The sequence below is a fragment of the Callithrix jacchus genome, chromosome 18 (assembly GCF_049354715.1).
Source record: "Callithrix jacchus isolate 240 chromosome 18, calJac240_pri, whole genome shotgun sequence".
In the NCBI taxonomy this organism is placed as follows: domain Eukaryota; kingdom Metazoa; phylum Chordata; class Mammalia; order Primates; family Cebidae; genus Callithrix; species Callithrix jacchus.
The window spans coordinates 50,673,905-50,701,677 of record NC_133519.1 but is presented as its reverse complement, the minus strand read 5'-3'; the positions used below and the strand labels follow the sequence as shown (position 1 = coordinate 50,701,677).

General features: G+C 40.7%; 1 protein-coding gene across 1 annotated transcript in view; it reads right to left on the bottom strand.

Annotated features, from left to right (window-relative positions):
• Window positions 1-27,773, bottom strand: part of LOC128930066 (uncharacterized) — a 332,066-nt gene that overhangs the window by 293,958 nt on the left and 10,335 nt on the right. Inside the window, exons 2-3 of the mRNA XM_078355193.1 lie at window positions 14,869-15,219; window positions 14,121-14,463 (exon numbers count right to left, since the gene is read on the bottom strand). Coding sequence (XP_078211319.1) covers window positions 14,121-14,463; window positions 14,869-15,219 — 694 coding nt within the window. The remainder of the gene's footprint in view (window positions 1-14,120; window positions 14,464-14,868; window positions 15,220-27,773) is intronic.

Sequence of the window (27,773 nt, the reverse complement as noted above, 5' to 3'; positions counted from 1 at the left end):
AATAGAGAAGTGTGAATCCCTTATTTCTTCTCTCCTCCTCCTCCTCCAGAGTTTATTTTAGATGTTTTTCACTTCATCTTCAAGAATAGATTGTCTATTTGTGCTCATTAGCAAACTTCTGATTGCTTAGCAATTCCCTTAGGCTGAGTAAAGATTAGTCATTTTTTCTTCCTCTGCAAACTTAAAGTTATGCATCTTGCCTATCTGCCATCTCTACAGCATTATGGGTAGAAGAAAAGAGAAACAATGGCAGAAAAAAGGTGGATCCAAAAATAAAGGCAATTAACCACTGAGAGAGGTTATTTTCCTTCAGATACAGTCCTGGAATACAAAAGCTCCTGGTAGCATTCCTGGTATCAAAATTCTCAGCATGTCTCCGATCTTACAAAAGCCCAAGTGGAGCCAAAGTTTACAAACTAATCCAAGAGAATCTCAAACACAAGGTAAGGAAAGCAACACAGTCCAGTCTTCGAATCCCCACATGGCCTTGTTTCTACTTTCCTAAGTTAAGGCTGAGTTTCGTGTGGGGCCCAATGTTTGTCTTATCCAAAGCCGGTTTGCCATGTCTTCAAAGCCACGCTTCCAGGCAAGGGTCAGAGGGCTGGTTCATCAGCCTCAAATACTGACAGATCCAGTTTTAAGATCTTACTTAAATGTATCAATGGAATCGTTAAATAAGTTTGGAAGAATACAAATCAAGTTTCACACTGATTATCACCAAACAGATACTTTTTTTTCTTTTTGGGACTTGGTAATATTTTAGAATTTCTTTGACAGTAACAAGATATTTTCCTTTTTACAACTTTCAAACGGGTACCTCAAACAGTTTCAAGTTTTGGATTATTGGAAAGTTTATATAAAGTACTATCTCTCTCGTCTTCTTCCCGTGCTTATATGCCTGATGTTGGTTTTATTATGGAGACACAATACACCTACGTAAAGGGAAAACTATCAATTGATATAAGGTATTTTTTCAAATACCATTCTCATTCGTTTTGCTCTCAGTGTTACCACGTTTATTTGGGATATTTTGGCTTAAAGAAAATAATTCCAAAATCTATTTTATATGACTGTCATAAAACATAGTAAAGCACTGAAAAAGCTCTATTTATCCTGCCTGGGTAGGAGCTGAGACACAGGTATTCTGGAATATGAAACTAGGTAACATCTCTTCCCGTGAGAAGTTGAATGTTGTTTTCCGTTGTTACATGTACACTGCTTTACACAGAGTAGAAAGTGAGATGCCATGTAAAGGCAAGATGTACAGGAGCAAGACTGGGAGCTCTGCAAGAGATGGGCCAAAAAGGAGACAGGAGCTGAGGAAATGAATGACTCTGACATCATAAACCAGAGCTGGCAACGTGGCCGGAGGCACACAGTGGCAGCTGGAACTGGAGCCTATCCTTTCCCTACTCTACTCGCAGCAGGCATGCACTCGGGTACATAAAAAATACTGGAAGCAGAAAGAGATATCCTACCAAGTGCCAACACTTCAGGGCGGCAAGCAGCCCTGTGGAGGGACCCCATGACACAGAAGAATCAATGTTTATCTCACTTCAGGAAAACTGCTGAGTGGGTATTCCTGGCACCAAGACAGTTGAATGCAAAAGTGACTAGGGTGAAACATGGGGGTTTTCTTTTTTTTTGGTAAAGTAAAAGAAGAGGTTACAGAGAACTGTAAGATATACGTGGGGCCAGATAATATGTGATAAAATTGACAGGCTAATTCTTAAGGCTCATGTAAGACTTCTCACATCTAAAGAACATCCTAGTGACACCTGACGTATCTTTAACTACTTGAGTTACCAGGCCACAAGAAGCCACACGTGAACCTGATGGAAAGAACTGCACATCACAGAGAAATTCTAAACCTTGCACTGAATGTGGAATTGGGATGGATTTCAGGTTATCTCTTTGAGGAAAGGGGTAACTGTGTTCTGTATATGCAAAGAAGGGTACAAGATAGATACCTGGTGGCCAGAGAAGAGGACTCTAGTAGGGACACACTAGCTGTCTACCCAAGATTCAGGCTCCCATTCCAAGGTCCAGTGCCATCTCTGGGAAGTAACTTCCACACCAAGGACTACATTTCCCAGCCCTCCAATATGGGCCGTGTAAGTGAGTAGGAGGCAATGTGTTCTAGGCAGTAGCTAGGTACGGCACTTCCACACCTGCTTCAAAATAACTTCTCGTATAATTCTTCCCTATCTGCCATCTGGAAGTCATGTATGGAAGAAGTGATTTTATCAGCCCATGTCTGTGAATACTCCATGAAAGAAAATTGCCACCCTCTCTCCACTACCACCAAGAGATTTTTTGTAAGAAATTTCACCTATGCAGCTACTCGGGAGGCTGAGGCAGGAGAATTGCCTGAACCCAGAAGGCGGAGGTTGCAGTGAGCCAAGATTGTGCCATTGCACTCCAGTCTGGGTAACAACAGCAAAACTCCGTCTCAAAAAAAAAAAAAAAAATTTCACCTATGTTAAGACACTGAAATGTCAGGGTTCATCTGCCTATTAAGCAGCTAATATGAACATAAAAACATTTCATCAAACTGAACTTGTTAATTACTCAGTAATCCAAAAAGTGAACAGCAGACAAGATTCATTCAATTTCAATCAGAGCACATTAAATTATAAGCGGTTATAACTACTACACAGAAATTTCAAATATAAAAGTCATACAGGAGTTCTATGTCCAGCATTACAGCAGGATAGATATTCTCTGACCTAATATCTTTTAAGATGCAAGATTTAAAAGTTCTTTTAAAATTCATCTAAACTGGCAATAAAGTGGGGAAATTCTGAAAGGCAAAAAATGCCAAGAAAGAGCAAATCCAGAGGGAGGCCAAGTATTGAAACTAGTGGATTTCCAAAAAGCATTTGCAGGTCACCTGGTTTTACCTGATAAATGTGAAATTGAGAAAACAAAGCTGAAGGATGCTGGAAGATGAGGAGTCTAATTACAACCCTCCACAAAGTTGGAACTCAAAGAGTGAACCACATAAATAAAAGCACCTATGGAGAAGTACAGTGAGGAGAATTGCCTGATTACGACTAGGCCATGAGTGGAGAGAAAAAAAATGTCTCACCTGAGAATCGCTAACAATAAAGCAAGCTTCGTAATAGATGCGAGATCAGACTTTATTTTTATAGCCTGAGAAACTTCAAGTAGAAAATAATTTAGGGTGGTCCAAACTGTAGTGCCCTCCAATGCTAGACAAATCCTCTCTGGAGAAATGACCTCAACCTCAGATCCTAAGGTCTAAACAAGCGTAAGCTCACACTTGAAACACACAAATCACAACTGGAAACAAGCCTGTGTGACTGAGACTTAAACAAGTCAATTCCACAAAAACTGCAGGTGTGTAAATTATCAGACACAATGTAAAATATGAATAATGTTAAAAAAGAACAGAGGATCATATCTTATTTCAGGCTACGACAACAAATTACTATAGACTTAGTGGCTTAAACAACAAGTATTTAATTTTCCACAATTCTGCAGACTAGAAGTCCAAGACCAGGGGACCAACATGGTCAAGGTTTTGGTGGAAGCTGTCTTCCTGGTCACATCACACGGCCTTCCTTGGTGTGTGCATGCAGAGATCTGTCTCCTCCTCTTTTCCTACGAGCCCTAGGAGAGCTCTGCCCTCATGACCTCTTCTAATCCTAATCACCTCCCAGAGGCCCCATCTTCAAATACCATCACATTGGTGAAGTTTTCAACACATGAATCTGGGGGCACACAGACATTCGGCCTACAGCAGTTAGTAGAAGAATATAATGGCAGAATAAGCAACTACCAAAACTATGAACCAGCAGATTTGCAAACCTGTAAGTAGAAAGGAAGATTATTAAAGTTAGGAATTCAACTTTAATAAAGGGTTAAATAACTTATTTGATATAGTAGAAAAGAAAGTAAATTCAAAGAGAGCTAAAGATTGAATGCAGAATGAAACACAAAGAGACAGATGAAAAATAAGGCATCTGAGATGCTGGGAAACAGAAGTTTGAGTGAGAGGGTCTAATAAAGATGTACTAATGATGTGATGTCTCCTGTGGTCCCAGCTGCTTGGGAAGCTGAGGCAGGAGAATCACGTGAGCCTGGGAAGTGAAGGCTGCAGGGAGCCAGGATTGTGCCACTGCACTCTAGCTTGGGTGACAGAGCAAAACCCTGTCCTGCAAAAAAAAAAAAAAAAAAACTACTAAGATTTTCAGAAGATCCTAAAAAGAATGAAACAGAAGCACTAATAGAAGAAATACTGATGAAGAACTGACAAAAGACAAGTTATCCCAGGAAATCTTAAGCCAGGTTACTAAAGAAATCCACACCGAGACTCATAGTTAGCCAAAAAGAATTTTCAAAGATTTTTAAAGCACTTTTCTAGAAAAGCAGAACAATGAAACTGAAAACTGACTCCTCAAAAACTAAAAATGAAAACTCAAAGAGCTAAATGAAGTCTTCGAGGTGCTAAATACATACATGTAATCCTTAACCTCCAAAAGATTTTCCACAAGGACACCAAGACCATTCAATGGAGAAAGGACAGTCTCTTCAACAAATGGTGCTGAGAAAACTGAACATCCATAGATAAAAGAATGCAGTGGGACCTTTACCTCACACCACATCCAAAATGTGACTCAAAACAGATTTTTACCTAAACTGTAAAGCACAAAAGGAAAAACGGGGAAAAATCTTCATGACTTTGGATTTGGCAAGCATTTCTTGATTATGACAAGAAAAGCATAGGCAACAAAAGTAAAAGCTTCTGTGCAAAGGACATAATCCACAGAATGGGAGAAATCGTATCTGATAAAAGGTTAGTAGCCAGAAAATAACAAGAATACCTTTTACAAGGTAATAGCCCAAGTCTTTAAAATGGACAAGTCCTTCGAACCAACATTTCTCCCAAGATGATATATAAATGACCCCATATGTGAAAAGAGACCCAACATTACTAATCATTAGGGAAAGGCAAATAAAAACTACAATGAGCTATCACCTCACACCCATTAGGAAGGCTACCATCAGAAGAAAAGTTAAATGTTGATAAAAATAGGAAAAAATCGGCAAGGATGAAAAAACCCTTGTATAGTGTTGGTGGGAATGTAAAACTGAACTGCCACTATAAAAGATATCCCTCAAAAAAATTAAAATAGAATTGCTGTATGATCCACCACCAATTCTGCTTCTGGATCTTATTCAAAAGAATTGAAAGCAAGATCTTAGAGATATATTTGCACACCTATGTTTGTAGCAGCACTATTCACAACAGCCAAGTGGTGGAAACAACGTAGGCATCCATCAACAGAGGAACGGATAAACATGATGTGGCACACACACACTGATACTGTTGGGCTGTGTCCCCACCCAGATGTCATCTTGAATTCCCACATGTTGTGGGAGGGATCCAGTGAGAGGTAACTGAATCATGAGGGCAGATCTTTCTTATGCTGTTTTCATCATAGTAAGTACATCATAAGATACGATGTCTTAAAAGGGGGAGTTTCCCTGCACAGCTCTCTCTTTGCCTGCTGCCATCCATGTAAACTATGACTCGCTCCTCCTTGCATGACTGTGAGGCCTCCCCAGCCATGGGAAATTGTAAGTCCATTATACTTCTTTCTTTGTAAATTCCCGTTTCAGGTATGTCTTTATCAGCAGTGTGAAAACAGACTAATACACATACAATGGAGTATTATTCAGCCTTAAAAGAAGTTCTGACCACATCGTACAATACAGATAAATCTTGGGGACACTATGCTAAGTCAAATAATCTAGTCACAGAAGACAAGTGTAAGAGTCTTCCCTAATCCTCAAGGGATACATTCCAAGATCCCCAGTGGATGCCTGAAACCAAGGATATTAATGATGCCTACATATATGATGTTTCTTCCTGTACACACATACCTACAATAGTTTAATTTATGAAATAGGCACAGTAAGATATGAATAATGATAACTAATAATAAAACAGGACAATTGTAACAATATGCCAGTATCACTACCCTTGCACTTAGGGCCATTAAGTAAAATAAGGGTAACTTGAAAACAAACTCTGCAATACCAGGACAGGTGATCCAGGTGCCTACCAGGCAGGAAGCACATGCGAAACGGCTAAGCTGGACAAAGGAATGATTCACATCCTGGGCGGAATGGGGGCAAGATCTCATCACACTACTCAGAATGTCACCCAATTTAAAACTTATGAATTATTTCTGGAACTTTTCGTTTAATATTTTCAAACCACGGTTGACAGATAACAAACTACAAGAAGTGAAACCACAAATATGGAAAGTCTACTATACTGTACGAATCCTCTTATATATCTAGAGTTGTCAAATTCATGGAACCCAATCACAGAAACAAAGCAGAATGGCGGTTGTCAGGGCCTTACTGGAGCGGGGAAAAGGGGGAATGGTTTAATGAATCCGGAGTTTCGGTTTTCCAAGATGAGAACGTTCTGGAGATCAGTCACACAACAACTTAATATACTTAAAACCAAGGTTAAAAATTGTAACAATTGAGCGTAGAAAAAGTTAAGATGACAAACTTAATTTTTTCCACCACAAAACTTAATAAAATTAAATAAATATGGTCAATCATGTGTTGCTTAGGTGATTTTGTCGCTGTACTAACACAGGATGTAAACCACAAACCTAGATGGTATAGCCTACTACATACCTAGGCTACCAACATGTGCAGCATGTTACTGTAGTGAATACTGTAGGCAGTTGTAACACAGTAAGTTTTGGCTCTAAATATATCTGAAGAAAGAAAAGGCAACACACTGTGCTACATTAAGACGCTGCCACATTCCACTATGCCACAGGAGTTTCTCAGCTCCCTTATCATCTCCCCTGTTGTATCTGCAGTCTGTCATTGTTCAAAATATCGTTATGCAGTGCATGACTGTGTATAAATCATGCCCTATGATCAATTACCCATCTGTCAGTCAAGAATGAGGGGGAAAACTCGAACAATTACACAAGATTTCTTAACAATTATACTTCTCAGATATTTTGACATAAAATTTATATAAAAGATGAATATATACATTTTAAGAATAAGAGCAGTGAACCTGACACCATTTTCAGAAACAGAGTATTATCAACATCCCTGAAGCCCCTGTTCCCCTACCTGACTGCATACATCTCCTCTGTCCCTCTCTTCAGAGGTAGTCACTATCCTTACTTTTATGTTAATTATTCCCTTAATGTTCTTTATAGTTTAAACCCACATTAATTTCCTACCCACATGTTGTTCAGTTTCAGATGCTTTTTAAATTTTAAATTCTGTGTATTTAATATAACTTTTTGCATTCTTACTAATACATGTAGCTGTGGTCCGTTTCACACTATTTTTCCATCATATGCAATTTATCCATTGTAAATGTAGACGTGCATTTGGCTTGTTCCTATGCTTTTTGATTGAGCCAAGGAGTTCAAGACCAACCTTGGCAACATAGTGAGACCTCATCTCTACAAAGTAAAAAGAATTAGCCAGGCATGGTGGTGCACGCTCGTAGTGCCAGCTATTCAAAGGGCTGAGACAGGAGGACAGCTTGTGCCTGGGAGGTCAAGGCTGCAGTGCCCCATGATTGTTGCCAGTGCACTTCAGCCAGGGTAACAGAGCACCTATCTGGAAAAAAGAAAAAGAGAAAGAAAATGTGGTACATATACACATTAGAGAGTACTCCACATTCAGCCACAAGAATGAGATCCTATAATTTGCAACAGCATGGATGGAACTAGAGAACATTGTGTTAGGTGAAATAAGCCAGGCACAGAAAGACAAATTTAACATGTTCTCACTCATCTGTGGAAGCTAAAAATTAAAATAATTCAACTCATGAACATAGGGAGTAGAATGAGGTTACTAGAGGCTAGGAAGGACAATGGTGGAGAATAGGGATGGCTAATGGGTTCAAAATATAGTTATTAATAGAATTAGTGAGACCTAGTATTTGATAGCACAGCAGGGTAACTATAGTCAACAATAAGTTGTATACTTTTTAAATAACTAAAAGAGTATAACTGGATTGTTTGTAACACAAAGAAAGATTAAATGGTTGGGGTGATGGATGTCCCATTTACCGTAATATAATACACATTGTATAGCTATATCAAAATATCTCATCTATCCCATAAATATATATACCTACTACAGAAGCACACACATTAAAAAATTAAAAGTAAAAAATACAATATAGGAGAAACAGAAGACAATGCTTGTCTTTAAAAACAAAAAGTTTTATGATCAGGGCTTAAAAGTGGGTTTGGCAAGGACTGATCATTATCCTCCGAGAAAAAGAAAAATACATATAATAGTACCATACTATTTTATCAGAGTGAAATAATTGTACTGCTTAGGTCCCAGTCTTTGGCTACATCAGTCTATATGCCTTACACAGCTTGACACAGAAAACACCAGGCATTTGTATTCCAGTCCTAACTCTGACTCTAAGCACCTATGGGACTTAAATTGAGAGATTTCACCTCCATTTATTTATCGGTGAAATGAAAGATTAACAATCTCGAAGCTTTATCTGGGAAATTCCATTATTCCATGCTATTAGGTCACTAGCTGCCAATTAGCAGGCTCTTATCCTACAAAAGTCTTTTTGTGGCTTTTATCGTGTTGTTCTCTAATTGACTGAATACAGTTAGGTGTGCAATCACCAATTTCCTATAGGAACCACCACTCCTGTTACATCCTGACCCAAATGTTCAAGCTGCCTCCCTGGACTTGAAACACTTGAGTCTGCAAACCCTGCTCTATAAATATTTTTATCCATTGAGAAACACTAACATTTACCACAGTAACAACTAATTCTTTAGCGTACACCTTAGAGTTGACAAACAGTTTTCACGGGCATTACTTCACGTATTTTCACATGTACTGTATGTGACAGTCATCCTGATGATCCTTTTGACTATGGATATCTAAGACACCTTTCCATTGCCCAAGTATTAGCAAAAACAAGTCAAAATGTCTTCTTTAATAACCCCCAAACACAATGTCATACATACAAATACTGTGGTGCCTCACTTCATGGAGAAAGCCCAGAATTCAAGTTGCCAGCTTCCCACTGGTGATGGGCACAGTAAGCCAGGCTACAGGGAAATGAAGTGGGATCAGATGCTCTTCAGCAAGTGTCTAGCTCTGCCCAGAACCACTCCGAAAGCCTCCTCCAGACAGTGCGGAGGAGCCAAGCTGAACATATGCTCGCAGAGGGGGAGTCAGGAAACAACTAGGACATCAACATCCACATCTTGGCATGAGCTACTAACCCTTAAACATTTCCAGCTTCTCTCAATAGGGAAGAGGAAAGAAGGCTCCATATTTCAGCAAATGTAGTGACATGTCCCAAAACATACCTTCCCCAAATTCACAACCCTTGAGAGGAGTCCACACACGATATTTGCAATTTGGCACTGTCTCAAAACACAGTCTATCTTGTGTTAATGTGTCTATTTGCTTTTAAAAGATTGTCTTGTTCACCCACGAGCAGTCAAAAGAGCACACACTATTGTCAGCCAGATTGGCTGTAACCATTATTATAACCTTTACTGCATGTGCTGACATTCTGTTTTTGTTCCCAGTCCAGATGTCATGTATAATGGAGTATATTCTCTCATTATGTGCATTAGTGTTTGGGAATGCCAGCATAATTCAATGAACTGCTTGATATTTCAGGAAAGTACATTTTTGTAAATTATTCAAATCTTCCATCAACCAGCTACGAAACAGTGCATTCACTACCTAATTTCTCCTGGAGCTTGCCCTAGATAGTGTTAAATTAAGCTAAAAAATATGGTTTTCTATTAACTGAATCAGCTGAAACATACCATAAGGGGTGGTAGTGTGAGGTATTTTACTACTCTTCTTAATAAGAATACAATTTGGTGGGAGAACTTCTAAGCCTGAATCTCCAATTTCATATGAGGGAAAGCTATGTAAAACTAGCTTCCAACCACACCACAGAACCTTGGGGACAGAGAAGAAAAAGAGCCATCAATTTTATAACCCCATTAAGAAACCCTGCTTGTATTTCTCTAGGCATGTTGGGGGCACATCACAGAAGGAAATACTCATTTTCCACTTGCTTCAACTTTTATTTCAGGTTCAGAGGTACATGTGCAGTTTTGTTACGTAGGGAACTACGTGTCAGGCTTCTGGTGTACAGATAATTTCATCACCTAGGTAATAAGCACAGTACCTGATAGTTTTTTGATCCTCTCCCTCCTCTCACCCTCCACTCGATAGCAGGCCCTGGTGTCATTTGTTCTCTTTATGTTCATGCATTCTCTTTGTTAGCTCCCACTTATGACAAAGTGGTATTTGGTTTTCTGCTCGAGTGAGTCTGCTTAGAATAATGGCCTCCAGCTCCATCCATGTTGCTACAAAAAACATGATCTTATTTTTTATGGCTGCACAGTGTTCCATGGTGTGTATGTACCACATTTTCTTTATCCAATCTATCTCTGATGGGCGTTTAGGTTTATTCACTGTCTTTGGTATTGTGAATAGTGCTGTAATGAACATATACGTGTGCACATGTCTTTATGGTAGAATGACTTATATTCCTTTGGGCATATACTGATTAATGGGCTTACTAGGTCAAATGGTAATTCTGTATTAAATTATTTGAGGACTCAGTACACTGCTTTCCACAATGGCTGAACTAATTTTCATTCCCATCAACAGTGCAGAAGCATTCCCTTTCCTCTGCAACCTCACCAACATCTGTTATTTTTTAAGTATAAATAGCCATTCTGACTGGTGTGAGATAATATCTCATTGTGGTTTTGATCTACATTTCTCTAATAAGTAATGTTGAGTATTTTCTCATACTCTTATTGGCCACATATACGTCTTTTGAAAAGTATCTGTTCATGTCCTTCACTCACTTTTTAAGGTGGCTGTTTTTTGCTTGTAAATTTAATTCCTTTATAGATTCTGAATATTAGGCCTTTTTCAGATGCATAGTTTGCAAGTATTTTCTCTCATTCTGTAGGTTGCTTAATCTGCTGTATATATATATATATATATATATATATATATATATATATATATTTTTTTTTTTTTTTTTAAGATAAGGTCTTACTCAGTCTCCCTGGCTGGAGTACAGTGGCACAATTTCAGGTCACTGCAACCTCCGCCTCCCAGGTTCAAGCAATTCTCCTGCCTCAGCCTCCCGAGTAGGTGGGATTATGAACACTTGCACCATGCCTGGCTAATACCTGTATTTTTTTTTTTTTTAAGTAAAGATGGGGTTTTACCCTGTTGGCCAAACTGGTCTCGAACTCCTGACCTCAAATGATCCACCCCCTTGGCCCCCCAAAGTGCTGGGATTACAGGCATGAACCAGCACACTGTATTGATAGTTTCTTTTGCTATGCAGAAGCCCTTTAATTAGGCCCCATTTGTCAAGTTTTGTTTTTGATGCAATCATTTTGGCAACTTCAGTCACCATTTTCTACTTTCAGTAAAACTCCCTCTCCACTCACTGTTTGAAACCATTTTTTTAAGTTAACTAATGGCCCTCCTTTTGCTAATCCAGTAGTCAATTAACTGTCCTCCTATTATATATCCTGCAGCATTTGACACATTTGGCTAATTCTGTTATCTCTGTATTCTCTAGGCATCTGTGTCACTTTCGTTTTCCAGATTTTTCCCCTTGCACACTGCTTTCTGTCTTTCAGTCTACTGTGACTTCCTTCACTCCCATATTTGTTCAATTATCCACGATTCTTTTTGGCCCTCTTACTTCTCTCTTTCTAGTCTGTCCAGACAATCTCATCCCCTCTATAGTTCCCACTGGCATCCCTATTTTGATGATCCCCAGATTCAAATATTTAGTCCCAATCTCCCCACTAAACTCTGTACTTACATATCCAACTACTCTACACCTGTCTGAAAATCTAATATATACCTCAAATTTAATGTATCAAAAAAAAGAATTCTTGACTTTCTAAAGTAACTTTTTCCCTTTTCCTCTCAGTCTCTGTAAATGACACCATCATCCATCCTGTTGATCAGATGAAAACCTTTGTATCATCCTTGATTCTTCTGTTTCTCACCACCCAAACCCGTCTACTGGGACATTGGGTAGTTCCACCAAAAAATACACCTAGAATCTGACCACTTCTCACCATTTTCACTGCTGTAATTTTAATTCAAGATGTCATTAACTCTCACTCAAACTAACAGCATCTGGTGGGTTCTCTATTTCCACTCTCTTCTGAGGGCACATTCTCCATGCAGTAGCCAATTAATCTCTATAAAACAAAAACTGGGTCATATTATATCTCTACTAAACAATCTAACCGTTCGCCATGCAAAAAACAAGTAAATATAACAAATCTAGATCTGACTCTAACTCACTAACTTCAATATATACCACTTTTTACTGTGTCCACTACTCTGTTCATAGCTAGTCTTTCTTGCCTTCAAACACATAAAGGTCATCACCACATTTCGCCTCTGCAGTTGCCATTTCTTCTGATTGTATCGTTCCTTTCCAGGTGCCACATGACCGACTGACTCTCTCATGCTGATCTCAGCTGAAATGTCACTTCCCAAAGAAGCCTCCTGTACCAGTCTAGCTAAAATAACCCCTTACTGACTGAGCACAGTGGCTCATAACTATAATTCCAGCACTTTGGGAGGCCAAGACAGGCAGATCTCTTTGAGGTCAGAAGTCGGAGACCTGCCTGGCCAGCACGGTGAAGCCCTGTCACTACTGAAAACAAAAATACAAAAATTAGCTGGGCATGGTGGCAGTCACCTGTAGTCCCAGCTACTCGGGGAAGCTGAGGCAGGAGCATTGCTTGAAACCAGCAGGCAGAGGTTGCAGTGAGCCGAGATCACACCACTGCACTCCAGCCTGGTGACAGAACAAGACTCGGTCTCAAAAAAAAAAAAAATTAGCTGGGCGTGGTGGCACATGCCTGTAATCCCAGGTATTTGAGTGGCTGAGGCATGAGAATCACTGAAATCCAAGAGGCGGAGTCTGCAGTAAGCCGAGATCACGCCACTGCTCTCCAGCTTGGGTGATGCCACGACTGTCTCTAAGCAAATGCTCCCTTGCTCTCTAACCCAACTTTTTTTTTTTTTTTTTTTTTTTGAGACGGAGTTTCGCTCTTGATACCCAGGCTGGAGTGCAATGGCACGATCTCGGCTCACCGCAACCTCCGCCTCCTGGGTTCAGGCAATTCTCCTGCCTCAGCCTCCCGAGTAGCTGGGATTACAGGCACGCACCACCATGCCCAGCTAATTTTTTGTATTTTTCATAGAGACGGGGTTTCACCATGTTGACCAGGATGGTCTCGATCTCTTGACCTCGTGATACACCCGCCTCTAACCCAACTTTCTTATTTTCTTCTTGGTAATTTTCAAACCCTTGAAATATGCTTTTCGTTCATTTGATTTCTTATTTACTGCCTGTTCTCCCCTTGGAGTGAAACTATTACTAGGACCTAAAGTTTTTTCACCATTTTATTAGCAGCTCATAGAACAGTACTCCCTGGGCATGGTGGCGTGTGCCTGTAATCCCAGCTACTCGGGAGGCTGAGGCAGGAGAATTGCCTGAACCCAGGAGGCGGAGGTTGCGGTGAGCCGAGATCGCGCCATGGCACTCCAGCCTGGGCAACAAGAGCGAAACTCTGTCTCAAAAAAAAAAAAAAAGAACTGTACTCCCCACGTCGTACTTCTCCTCAAATGAAGAAACATGGAGGCCAAATGCCAAGATGGCGGAACAGGAGCAGCTGCGGCGCCCGCTTCCCAGTGAGGCGACGCAAAGGCGGGCGATCTCCACGTTCCCAGCGGAGGTGGCTGGTTCACCTCACTGGGGCTGGTTGGACAGAGGGTGCGGCCGGGGAGGAAGAGAACAGGCAGGGTGGGGCGTCGCCTCCGGGGCCAGCGCGAGGGGCCGAACAACGGAAGCCAGTGCGGACTCTTCCCGACACTCCGGCCCAGGTACCGCGCTTTTCCCGGGTCTTCACAACCCACAGACCAGGAGATTCCCTCCAGCGCCTGCAACACCAGTGCCCGGGTCTCCAGCACGAAACCGGGCGGCCGGTTTAGTCACAGCCATTTTTTCCCTTTCTTACCCCAGTGGTGCCGGGAATGCCAGCTACACAGAACCGCTCATTCCCCTGAAACGGAGGCTGCAGCCGGGAGCCAAGTGATCTGGGCCGGCGGGCCCCACCCCACGAACACCAGCCAGCCAGGACCGCAGTCGGCCCCACGCGGGACGTGTGAGGGGAGGGACATCTGGCTCGTGGGGGAAGGGCGTCCGGCTCGTGGGGGAGGGGCGTCCGGCTCGCGGGGGAGGGGCGTCCGGCTCGCGGGGGAGGGGCGTCCGGCTCGTGGGGGAAGGGCGTCCGGCTCGTGGGGGAGGGGCGTCCGGCTCGCGGGGGAGGGGCGTCCGGCTCGTGGGGGAGGGGCGTCCGGCTCGCGGGGGAGGGGCGTCCGGCTCGCGGGGGAGGGGCGTCCGGCTCGCGGGGGAGGGGCGTCCGGCTCGCGGGGGAGGGGCGTCCGGCTCGCGGGGGAGGGGCGTCCGGCTCGCGGGGGAGGGGCGTCCGGCTCGCGGGGGAGGGGCGTCCGGCTCGCGGGGGAGGGGCGTCCGGCTCGCGGGGGAGGGGCGTCCGGCTCGCGGGGGAGGGGCGTCCGCTCACCGAGGCGGTTTTCACGGCCCCTGTGTAAACCGGAAGTTCACGCAGCGACACGGGAGCCCGCGGCTTCGCAAGGCCTTGGCAGGCAGACTGGGGCGCCTCACTCCCTTCTTGCTGGGCAGGTTATCTCCGAGAAAACGCAGCGACCCCTCAGGGGCTTAGAAAGCCGCCATCTTCCCGGAACAGAACACCCGGGAAAAGGCGCAGACGTGGGTTCAGCTTCACAGACTTAATTAACGTCCCTGCCCGCAGGACGGATGGGAGCAGCGCATCTCCCAGCACAGCGCTCGAGCTCCAGTCAGGCGCAGACCGCCTCCTCCAGAGGCTCCGTACCCCGGTGTGTCCTGACTGGGACCACCTCCCAGTAGGGCTGGCAGACACCCGTTCCAGGAGAGCTCTGGCTGGCACCTGCCGGGTCCCCGAAGGTGCGGGCAGCAGTCTTTGCTGTTCTGCAGCCCTGCTGGGGATTCCCAGGCAAGCCAGGTCTGGAGGGGTCCTTAGCGAACTCCAGCACTGCTGCAGCAGATGCGCACGACTGTTAGAAGGAAAACAACACAACATCAACAGAAAGGATGTCTACTCAGAGACCCCAGAGCAAAGGTCACCAAAGGCAGATAAATCCGTGAAGATGGGAAGAAACCGGCGCGAAAAGGCTGAGATCTCCAAAAACCAGAATGGCTCTTCTCCTCCAAGGGATCACAACTCCTCACCAGGAAGAGAACAGAATGGAACCAAGAATGAGTCGGACAAATGGACAAAAGCAGGCTTCAGAACGTGGGTAATAAAAAAACTTCTCCCAGTTAAAGGAGCATGTTCTAACCCAATGCAAGGAAACTAAGAACCTTGAAAAAAGCTTAGACAAAATGCTAACTAGAATAACCAGCATAGAGGTCACCTATATCTGGCATTTCTCCCCATGTTATCCCTCCCCACCCTCCCCACTCCCCACTGTCCCTCCCCAGCCCCCCCAACTGACTGCAGTATGTGATGCTCCCCGCCCTGTGTCCACGTGTTCTCACTGTTCAACACCCACCTGTGAGTGATAACATGAGATGTTTGATTTTCTGTTCTTTTGTCAGTTTGCTGAGAATGATGGTTTCCAGTTTCATCCATGTTCCTACAAAGAACACAAACTCGTCCTTTTTGATGGCTGCATAGTATTCCATGGTGTATATGTGCCACATTTTCCTTCTCTGGCCTATCACTGATGGGCATTTGGGTTGGTTCCAGGTCTTTGCTATTGTAAACAGTGCCACAATGAACATACGTATGCATGTGTCAGACTTGGAACCAACCCAAAAAATGATGAGCCATAAAAAAATGATGAGTTCATGTCCTTTGCAGGGACATGCAGCTGGAAACCATGATTCTCAGGAAACTGATACAAGAACAGAAATCCAAACACCCCATGTTCTTACTCATAAGCGGGTGTTGAACAATGAGAATACATGGACACAGGAAGGAAAACATCACACATTGGGGCCTGTTGGGGTGGTGGGGGGTTGCGGCGGGTGTGAGAGTAGAGAAGGGAGACCAGGTAAGGGATAGCATTAGGAGAAATACCTAATGTAGATTACGGGGTGAGGGATGCAACAAACCACCATGGCACGTGTATACCACCTTTGTAACAAACCTGCACATTCTGCACCATGTAACCCGGAACTTAAACTATAATAAAAAACATCTGAAAATGTTTCTAAGAGCTCATGTTCATTTTATGAGTCAAATATTACCAAATTATAGTATGTTCTGGATTCCTAGAAAGCAGAATTATGTTAAAACATTGGAAAATTCAAGAAGCAGCATCTATTGTATATAAAAAATGTACTGGATGCCTAATATTGAGTGATGATTTTTCAGTTGTTAGCCGTCATATCTTCAATAATCAGCCTCTGCCCATTTTGGACAAGATCAAAAGAATGTAATTGATCACAGGCACTAGATATTAGTGTTATTGATGTCATTCTTTTATGCTGTCTCACCTCTCCTCCCACCCATAGGACCATCTTATTATTTGACAATGTGGCTTGTGGACAGTTTGTCAAATTAAATCCTCATCAATATGTTTCTTAAACGTATCTGTAGCTTTAATTTCACCTATTGCAATGAGTAAAGCTGGACTGAATGGGGCACATTCCTTTAAGTCCTTGGAGAGCACAAAGGGCGCAAGTCCGAAGCATGAAACAGCACAGTAGACAAGCCTCTGGGAATCCGACCACCTACACTCAGAATTGGTTCAACAATTTCAACTTGACCAAGTCACTTGCCTGCTCACTCTAAGCCTGTTTTCTTCTCTAAATTGGGAATATGTAACTCACAGGGTTGTTGTCAGGATTGAAAAGATAACGTATCAGAGAGAGTTCTCAGAAACACTGATTGGGGCCCTATGGGAAGAAGTTGAGGTTGTCAGGCAGCTAGAGCTAGATACAGGTAATTGGCACTCAACAGTCATTCCTTCCTGAAGAGTAAATGCCACATTCCCCAGACACTTCCGTAGCTAGAGTTCTGGATGCAAATTAAATCCACCAATGTGATATAAAATCTGGTGGCTGGGTTGCAGCTGTGGCGGTGTGCCCTGAAGCAGTGTCACAGCCTCAACCCTAACTCCTCCAGCCCTTCCCCATTTTGTGAGCACCTAATCATCTATATTAAACCCCTTTTCCTCTGAAACACAGTGTGATTCCAGAGTCCTACACTGAAATCTTATTTATTCACATTTAATAATAACAAATAATACTTAAAGAACACAAGTATACATGAGGCATTGTGCTAAGCTTTTGCATATGTTGATTAATCTCATCTCCTAACAATCCTATGAGATAAAGAATTATTATCATGGTTTTGTAGATAAAGAAACCGAAGAATTGAGAGATTAATTTGCCCCCAAATTAAATAGGTAATAAGCAGCAGAGCCATTCAGATAGAGATGGTCTGGTTCTTAGTGGGATATTCTTAACCGTCTCTTCAAATAAAATAGGAACATTATAACCCAACTTAAAACAGCCAAACCTTCTGCTAGTTCACAAATATTAACTGCAAAAACAAGTCCAACAGAGACAGCTGTGAAGAGAAGCCTGAATACTCTGTAGTCTAACCCTTTCATTTTGAATCTGAAGAAGCTGAAGCTCTAAGAAATTTTGAAATAAGCAAGCTCATATAACTGCTACATAAAATCCAGTAACAGAATACAAGTTTTTTCATCCTAAATGTGATAGCTCCATGATACTGATTTTTTTCTGATTTTTAAAGTTTCCATTTATCCAAAAATACTTGGTTACTTGATTACCTCTGATATGTACCCAGGAAATTTTTAAGTAACCTTCAGAAGTCAGCAAGATGCTGGGAAGTTTCTGCAACACTTTTAATAAAGGGAAAGAAGAACTGTCAATAGAACAAAAGTTGAAAAAAAATATTACTGTTGAATAAGTTACTGTTTACTAGTGATGCTTTTATGTTTTCAACTGCATAAAGTGTGTCTGACTTAAGACTTGGAATTATTTTAAATAAAAATTTAGCTTTCATAATTAGATCATTTCCATTTCAATTTTTTGCTACCCCATATGGCAAAAATCATGTGAAAACTCAAAGGGGCTAATGAAGTGTTGCATTTTTAAAGAGATGTAGTACATGGTATTTTCAACAAATACAGTGTGCATTTTTACCTAATAATTAGCAAGATATGAAAAACTTGAACACCCATGGGTAAAAGTGCTACAGGGCATTTATGTCCCCACATTTCTCTGATTTCAGTAACTAGAATGCAAAAACATTAACATTTTTATCTTAATGAAAGCCTATAGACTTTCTCATGTTATAAAAGATTATCATTGCTGTGCTGTTTTAAAAAAAAAAAAAAAAGGACCCTGAATTGACATGGATTCTGAAGACTCTTAAAAATAAAATTAGAAACTGACTGTTGGAGGTTTTGTATGGTATTTCTTTTATTTACACAGCTTTAATCTCTTGGATTGGAATTCCAAATCCCTGATAATTAAAAAGAGAATTTGCAATGAGATAACATTTTCTCTTTCTGCCAGATTGCCCAAGAAGCAACCCGGCTGGGCAACAGCAATCATGGAAAATGATGCGTACAAGTCCCAGAATAGTAATAAAAATGCCAGCATGTGTTTATTCCTCAGCAGTAAATAAAACCGCAATTATTCACACTGTCTAAGGCTTCCCTAAGGAACCCAACCCCCCCAGCAGCTTCAGCATGAGGTTCCACGGCAAGGTTACAGGTAAAACTGGGAGGGGCAGCTTCCCAAATGTCTAAGAAGCTGGCTCCTCAAATCACACAACCTGTCTACAAAATACAGATCATCAGGAAATTTAGATAATTCTACATGTTAGGCTATTTGATTTATTTTTAAGCAAATGCATTAGATTTTCAAAGAAGTATTTAAGAAAATCACTGGTTTCCAGTACAGGTAGGAAGCCATGCCATTAATTGAAGATTTCTGGCAATAGCTCTCAACTCTTTCATTATTAAATATATTTGTGGTAACATTGATGATGCTAATTTTAGGTCAAGTTGACTGAATTAAAATATACATAGAGAACTGGTAAACAGTAATTCTGGGTGTGTTTCTGAGGATATTTCTAGGAGAGATTGGCGTGTGGGTCCATGGCTGAGTGGGAAAGATCTGCCCTCCATGTGGGCAGGTACCAACCAACTGGCTGAAGATCTGGATAAAACAAAAAGAGGAAAGGGACATTACCTCTCCCACCCTGCCCTCTTTTCTTCCTTTCTTTGCCCTGCTGCCATGTTATCATGCAGCACGAAGGTCCTCAGCAGATGCCTGCACCTTGATATTGGGCTTTCCAGAATCCTGAACTATGAGAAATTTCCATTTCTTATCAATTACCCAGTCCGGGGTAATCTGTTATAGCAGCACAAAATAGACTAAGTAGACTAAGACAACTTCCTTATAAATCCCATTTTTAAAATTTCTTTATGATTCTGTTTGCTAAATTAACATTTTTTTTTAACAAATTAACAGCAATTCTGATCAACAAGAGATTAATAAAATTTTAGCCAATAAAAAAAAAGTTCTGTTAACTAAGATATACAGCATGATCAACAGGAAATGCCCAATTTTCCATTAGGCTGACAGATACTGAAAACAATTTGAGAACCTCCTGGTATACCGAAATACCTAAAAATCCTAGATTGTTGGAACAATTAGAGCTTTTCTTTTTAAAGCAACAATTAAATACTCAAATTACCCCCAGAAACTAAATGAAAGCAAAACCACACTCAACCTGAACAACCATGCAGTCCTTGTCTTTTGTTGACATTGCCTGAAAATTGAGAGTTGCTCTTGAGATGACAGTAGCCATATTTGAGTTGTTAAACATCAGCAAAGCATGAAATTCTACTTGAGAGAAGTCTTTGACCTGGGCAGCCTAATTCATGAATCGGGAACACTGAATGAGGAGACACTCAGAGAGTTCCACTCTGTGTTGTGGAGAGACAGCATTTATAGATGGGAAAAATGAAGTGACATGCAGGAGCAGCTTGACCAGTCACAGCTCTGTGTTTACCTCATTTGAATATGGTCACATTAGCTGGCGGCCTGTGACTGAAGTTGGCGGCTCTGGTTGGCTGCACATTAGCTACCTGTTACAAAAGTATATACCTAAACGTGGCTTTCAGTTAGTTACATACGAAGTTGCAGTTTGTTATGACAGACAAAGCATGGAGGCATCCTCAGGCCAAGGTTAGCTTGACACCTCTTACTAGATAAAGAATAGCAGAGCATGCCTCTGGTCAGCAGCCTAAAGTTGCTTTCCGACTATACTGTCTTTGCGGCCATCTTTCCCCTACGACCGTGTTAGCCATTGGAAATGGAATGACTTGAGGCGTTCAGCCCTTCAGGGGATTCAACTGCCCCTTCCAAACTCTTACTCCCTGTTGCAGAACTCAGGTGTGCAATCCCAGTTCACATATTTAGTAGCTTATTCTGTTTACTCGCTGATGATCAAGGGGTTGACCACTCCGATACTGTGAGAAGTAGCCATTTCTAAGAAATTACCATCCACAGCAGTTACTGACTTGTTGCATGCTGGCCTCCAAAGGCAAAGGCTTACCGCTCCATATACTCTAACAGGGTGCTCTAAACTATATTAAGCACCACCCCTTACCAAGGAAAACCATCATTAATAGTCTGTTGCAGATAACAAAATGCCGGCTAACATGGTTAAGTACAATGCTTGGTTTAGCTCTTCAAAACTTAAACAATCATTAAGTCCAAACTGACTAGAAACTAAAAGAAAAAGAAACCAAAATCTTCATTTGAGCCTTTTACCGTTCTCAGCTATTGGTCTATTGCATTCTTCCTTCTTGGTTAAATTCCTTCCAGCATTAAGCCTCGCACTGCTGTCTCCACTTCCTCACTGCTTTTACCCCTGCCTCTGCTGCTTTGTCACCTTCTATGAGGTCGCTTTCTAATGTGAGGTCACTCATTTCAAGCCAAACACAACAGCCAATTTTGTTTCAAATGTAAATGTTTACTATTCCCTTGTTCAAACATTTACCTTTTAGCTTATAGGATATGGGTATTTTCCAGTCACTCTCACTATTGTTTCTCTAAATCTTTGCTGGTAACTCTGCTGCATTCCAAAGCTTTACTAAGAAAATCTGAAACTCAACTGTAGGCTCCATCCTTTCTCTTCCTTTATCTAGTTTACGTTAAGGACCATGGGTAAACTAGTCTGTGAACACAATTCTCTTCATTTTCTTCCTTCTTTGGACTTTAAAATCGGTGTTGGTTTTAATTATCTTGCCCTTACATTATGAGTTAACTCTGAAGGGATCAAGTTTTTCAGCCTGACAAATAGGAACTTAATAAATGGTTACCCCGAAGGCATTCTCTAAATGCAGGGATCTCCTTCATTGGCCAGTCTGAACACATACCTTCAAAAAATAACTAATACCTAAAAAACTTTTCTCTACTAGTTCTTAAATTCAGCTATGAAAGAATGTGAGGTCAATGAATTATGCTAATAACATACATAGTAATATTCCCATACAGCATTAATAAGAAAATGGTCTACGCTACTTTCACTCAGAGAACAAAGCTCTAATAGTTTTTCAATCCATTTTTTTTTTTTGCAAGTATAAAAAATGGGGTTGGAAACTAATAGGTATGAAAGGAAAAAGGTTTAAAACAACTGTGAAAGATGCCACAAAAAGATATTCAAAATTCTAGGTTTACATGACACCATGCCAGTAACATGACGTTCCTCCATCCCTGCTAGACAATAGTGGGTATTTCAGGTCCTCATAGCACTCCTATTCTAGTGGAGAGCTTAAATGTCCTTTCCCATTAAAATGCTGAAGGAGCTGAGCTACTCATGCCAACAGTTGCTACACTAAACAGATCCAAAGCTAAGGGAGAATTTCTGCCTGGTATTACTATCGATGCATATGCCGTGCTATGAACTTCTAGAGAAATCTCCGGTCTCTGGCTCTTATCAAGGAATGAGTCTCATTCCAAAGGAAGTGCTAAGCTTTAACCAAGCTTCCAGGGGAAGAACTACCAGGCTGCAGCCAGTGGCACTGAGCCCTCTCGGCACTCAAGAGATGTATCAAATCTTAAGGAAGCTTAAAACATGAGTCTGGGGTGAGGGGGAGGAAAGGGGTATGTCACATGCATAAAGGAAAAAAATGAGACAAATGTGACAAGTGTTAAAGGGGTACAATGTGCTCTTTAATACTAAGCTGCTTCCATATGTTGTTGCATACTTGGGGCTTTTTATAATGAAATAATTGTTGCTTACGTTTATTTTGGACGTAAATAGCACAATAGCTATAATAACAACAATTCTCACATCGAATATTTTACCAAGTATCAATCATGATGCTGCCTCTTTAAATGCATTTCTATTTAATCCTGGCAAGCAGCTTCTGATAAAGTAGATTCTATTTATTAATAAACAAACATGGTTCATTCAACAAATCCTTTTTGAGCACTGTCTCCATCCCAGGGCTCTATGACATCAGAGATCTAGATCACAGAATTCAGTAAGGCCTCTAACCATAGCGTTGTAGGGGGTACGAAGTACATTAACACACATTGTGCCTTTTGTCTTTATATCGGTTATGAGGTAGATCAGACAAATGATGCACATCTGCTTTACTAATGAAAAACGTGACAGAGAATGAGTGACCACTATAAATTTTGCAATTAAGCTTTATTACAAATTAAGTGTTCGCTTTCCATTTTTGCAAAATTGTAAGTTCTATTATTCTCTTCATTGTACAGATGGAGACTTAGAGACATAATATGCATAGCATGCTGATGTCAATTGATCAAGCTAGAACAGCAACACTTACCCATCTGCCCCAAAACCTGCACACTTAATCACTGCCCTTGGCAATGACTTAGAACAAATCCTTGCATGAAACGTGTCTGTTCAATATTGAATGTTGCAAGACTGAAAGAATCTAATGAGTGGGTGAATAATTAATAAAATCTACCAGCTGGGTGTGGTGGCCAGTGTACTTTCTTTTCGCCCACTCATTAGACTGCTGGGATTACTCATGCCTGTAATCCCAGCACTTTGAGAGGCTGAAGTGGGCAGATCATGAGGTCAGGAGCTCAAAACCAGCCTGACCAATATGGTGAAGCCCCATCTCTATTAAAAATGCAAAAAATAGCCACGAGTGGTGGCACACATCTGTAATCCCAGCTACTCGGGAGGCTGAGGTAGGAGAATTGCTTGAACCTGGGAGGCTGAGGTTGCGGTGAGCTGACATCGCCACTGCACTCCAGCCTGGGTGACAGAGTTAGACTCCATCTCAAAAAGAAAAAAGTACACACACACACACACACACACACACACACACTTTAATTCCTCCAAAATAAACCAAGAATTCTGAAAACAAAATAATGTCTCCCAGGGGGTAAGGAAACCTTCAAAATAAAAGTTAGAAGAGCTGAATACTAAATATATCTGAAGAGTTATAAATCTGCCAGTTTCTTTGTTAGAAGAATCCAGTATATTTTAAAGGTTTCTAATAAAATTAGAAATGTTAAATGTTACAGCTTATATCAGAAAACCTGTTCTTATAATTTTCTAGTACATCTATAAATATTTGACATTTTTTCTTGGGATTGTATAAAAAAGAAATATATTGGCTGCCAAACTTGAGATTGTATAAGTCATTCTAGATTTTCTTAAATTTTTATGGGCAGTTTTTTCTGTTTTTATCCTTGTTCACTGAAAGCCAGGATTTTGGAAATCTCTCATTCTGAAGTGTTAAGCTTGAACTCTACTTCTGAGAATCTAATAAAAAATTCTTTTTTAAAGTCAAACTTGATATTCAGTCATTTGGTTTATTGCCTAAGCCTGCCTTGAATTTTTCATCTTCCTATTCTTTATTCTCCTGTATTTTTTTGTTTAATCAATTCAGACAAATTTGACCAAAGAGCCAAATGTTTATATGGTATGATAGCAAGTAGACAATCATTTTTCAGTCTTCTAGAAACCCAAGGAAGATGACATCCCTAATGAGGTAGTCTTTAATAGTGTTCTATTAGTTTTGCAGCATAATCTCCACTCCTCTTTTAAGATAATGCATTAATAACACATATCTTCTGTAAGTGGTAATAACTGAAATCCCCTTAAGTTCTCTAGTTTGCGAATCACTGCTATTGACTTTGCCATTACAGGTTCACTCCAGTGTTCAAAGTTAATGTCCCGACTGCTTCTGGTTTTCCAATGTTAAAACAGGCAAACAAGGTAATTAATTATGCACAATTGATAATTCTCCAGAAACATTTTAGGATCTCTAAGAATGGTTTATGACTATCAGCTATTAGAAGAGATCAAAACTTTTCTCTTTATGACAATCTTGGACACTATTAAATATTTTGTAAATGACAAATCAATTCCATTTCCGGGTCACAATACTAAGGAAAAGTTAAGATTTCAAAGGAGGCTTTGTTGTATATATTTTTAAAAAGAGGTAACAATATCTAAAGATCTACAAAATAAGTTAGGCATCTAATCTTTATTTAGTAAGCATTCACTTATTCTATTTCTCATTTGCAATCCCCCATCTTTGCTCAGGGTGACCTTACCCTAGTTAGCAAGACATGTTTGATACAAAGTAGAAACTCAGTATTTGTTACGTGGAATAAAGGGGAGAGAAAACAGGCATTTTGAAAGTAAAAAGGGAGGGGTAATAAGCAAGTCAGTAGCCTTTAAAATGTCCAAAATGTAATTGAACTTTTAATTTTTACTACCAGTGAAGAGAATAAATTTACAGTTTTAATAAGCACCCTCGGTGATTCTTATGCCCCCTAGAGTTTAAGAACCACCAGCTCAGAAGTTTTTTACATTTCTCCAGAGACGATGCTGTTTTCTCCAGAAGAAAGCCGCTTCCTTTAACCTACTTCAAGCTGGATATATTCTAAGGGAGGGACAGATTACTTTAGGGAAATTTACTTAGGTAAATTAAAGAGAATTAAACTAACACACAGGAGATAATGTGCAGAAGTTAAGCCTAAAGCACGCTCTCATAAAAATAAAGCAACTCCAGTAGGTCCAAGAGCCTGAAAGTCTGCTTTACCATGTGACATTATTCTAAGGATGAACATTAAGTAGCGGTTACCTACGACAGCTACAATTAACGGCTATTATACTACATCCTGGAAGTTCAGCGTTTATTCAGGACTTTAAGTGAAATATTAATGGTTAGATTAAAATAAGCCTAAATTGGTTAAGCACAGTTCCACTGGGACGTGCCTCTTCTGCCATGGGCATGTCTACGTGTGACATGTACATGCAATTAACAGCGTTCTGACTTTAACATAGTTTCATAAAATCTGAAAGACACACAGGCATCAGCCCTATCTTTTCTTGCCATTTTTCAGATGCACTGTAACGAAATCTTCCTCTTCCAGGATTGTGATTCAGGGAATTTGCTAATAAAACAAAACACAATCAGACAGTAGAGGTAGGAACAGTTACCTTCCTCTGGTCCTCACGGTAGGAGGAGAAGCATTTGACACTGCTGCCCCTGCCAGCATCTGCACCATCCAGGTGAGATGGTTCATGCCATGGTCAGTGTGTGATGCAGAAAACCAGGCTTCCAGTTGGTGGCATCAGTGACATAGGTAAGGCATTACAAGACAGAAATGCATTTAACATGCGTAAGAAATAGAAGTTAAGCAGTCCTAGCACGGGTGTAGAAAAGGTAGTGTGAATACATTTGCTATGACGGTTCATCACCTATACTATGGGATGTCTATGACTGTTTGGTACCTTTTTCTCCTTTTGATAAGACTTTTTAGCACAAGTCACTTAAAACTAATACATGACTAATAAAAATCTAATATTCTCCACTGCAGAAGAAGATCAATGATAAAGTCTAACTTCCACAGAATATTAGCATTTGTCATCAACCATGAGGGTGAGAGGGACATTACTAACTGCAAGAGAATCAGAAAACAAATCTGCAAAACATCAACTTCAAAAGTCAGGAACTATTTTAATAAGGTTGTGACCAGGGCTGATGATGTAAAACCCTCCGCTATGAGTTTACATGTAACTCTATGAAGCATGACTTTGCCTTTAGATCAAATCCACTCTAAGTTAATCTTTGCTTATGTTTAATTCTGAGTTTTCTTGTGCAAGACTGAAAAAAGTATATACTTTTTAATATGTTAATTCTATTAGTAGAACCATAACTTTGCACACAACACAATGATGCCAGTTTTATATAAGTATCATTAGAAAAATTTTTTAAAGTCCGTTAATTCTAATCATGATTCAGATTTTTCAATTCACGAAATCAAAGTAAAATTTTTGGAGATTCATTCTATAAAAGATAAAACATTTGAAATTAGAAATGCTATTGAAGTTCAGCTAAAAGTTAATCATAGATATAAAAGTATTTATGTGAATATAAATTTAGGTTGATATACTGCTATGAAAAAATACCATTCTTTACTAAATTAACTTATAAGCAGGATTGGAATTGGAATTGGTTGCACTGCCTACATGATTTGTAACTGCATTTAAGCTGCAATATTTTACCAATAATATAAAATCTATAGCTGTAAAAATTTACAAGCATTTTAATACAACTGAAGTTCAGTTAGAGAAAGGGTTGGCAAATAGCCCACAAAACATGATTTTGTAAATGTTTCCTTGAAACATAGTATAGTAGGTAGAATTGTGTCTCTTCAGAAGGTATATTCTAATCTTAACCCCCTGGCACCTGAAAATATGACCTTATTTGGAGATCAGGTCTCTGCATGTACAATCAAGATAAGATTAAGTCATACTGGATTAAGATGGCCCCAATCGAATCACTACCATCTTTATAAGAGCAGGGAAATTTGATCATCCAGTCTATCATCAATGGGCATGTGGTTTGGTTCCAGGTCTTCACATTGTGAACAGTGCCACAATGAACATACATGTGCACGTGTCTTTATAACAGAACAATTTATAATTTGGGGGGTATACACCCAGTAATGGCATTGCTGGGTCAAATAGTATTTCTATTTCTAGGTCCTTGAGGAATCACCACGCTGTCTTCCACAATGGTTGCACATATACACATTGGAATACTATGCAGCCATAGAAAATGATGAGTTCGTGTCCTTCATAGGGACATGGATGAATCTGGAAACCATCATTCTCAGCAAACTGACACAAGAGCAGAAAACCAAACACCACGTGTTCTCACTCATAGGTGGGTGTTGAACAATGAGAACACGTGGACACAGTGAGGGGAGCATCACACACTGCAGTCAGTTGCTGGGATGGCGGCGGCTAGGGGAGGGACAGCGGGGGGTGGGGACAGATAACAAAGGGAGAAATACCAGATATAGGTGATGGGGGAATGAAGGCAGCAAACCACCTTGCCATGTATGTACCTATGCAACAATCCTGCATGATCTACACCTGTACCCCAGAACCTGAAGTACAATTAAAAACAAAAGGGAAATTTGGACCAGAGGTGCAGAGACAGGCACAGAGGCAGAATGCCAACGTGACTTCAGAGGCAGACTTCTGAGTTAAGCTGCCACAAGTCAAGGAATGCCGAAGGTTGCTGGCAACCGCCAGAAA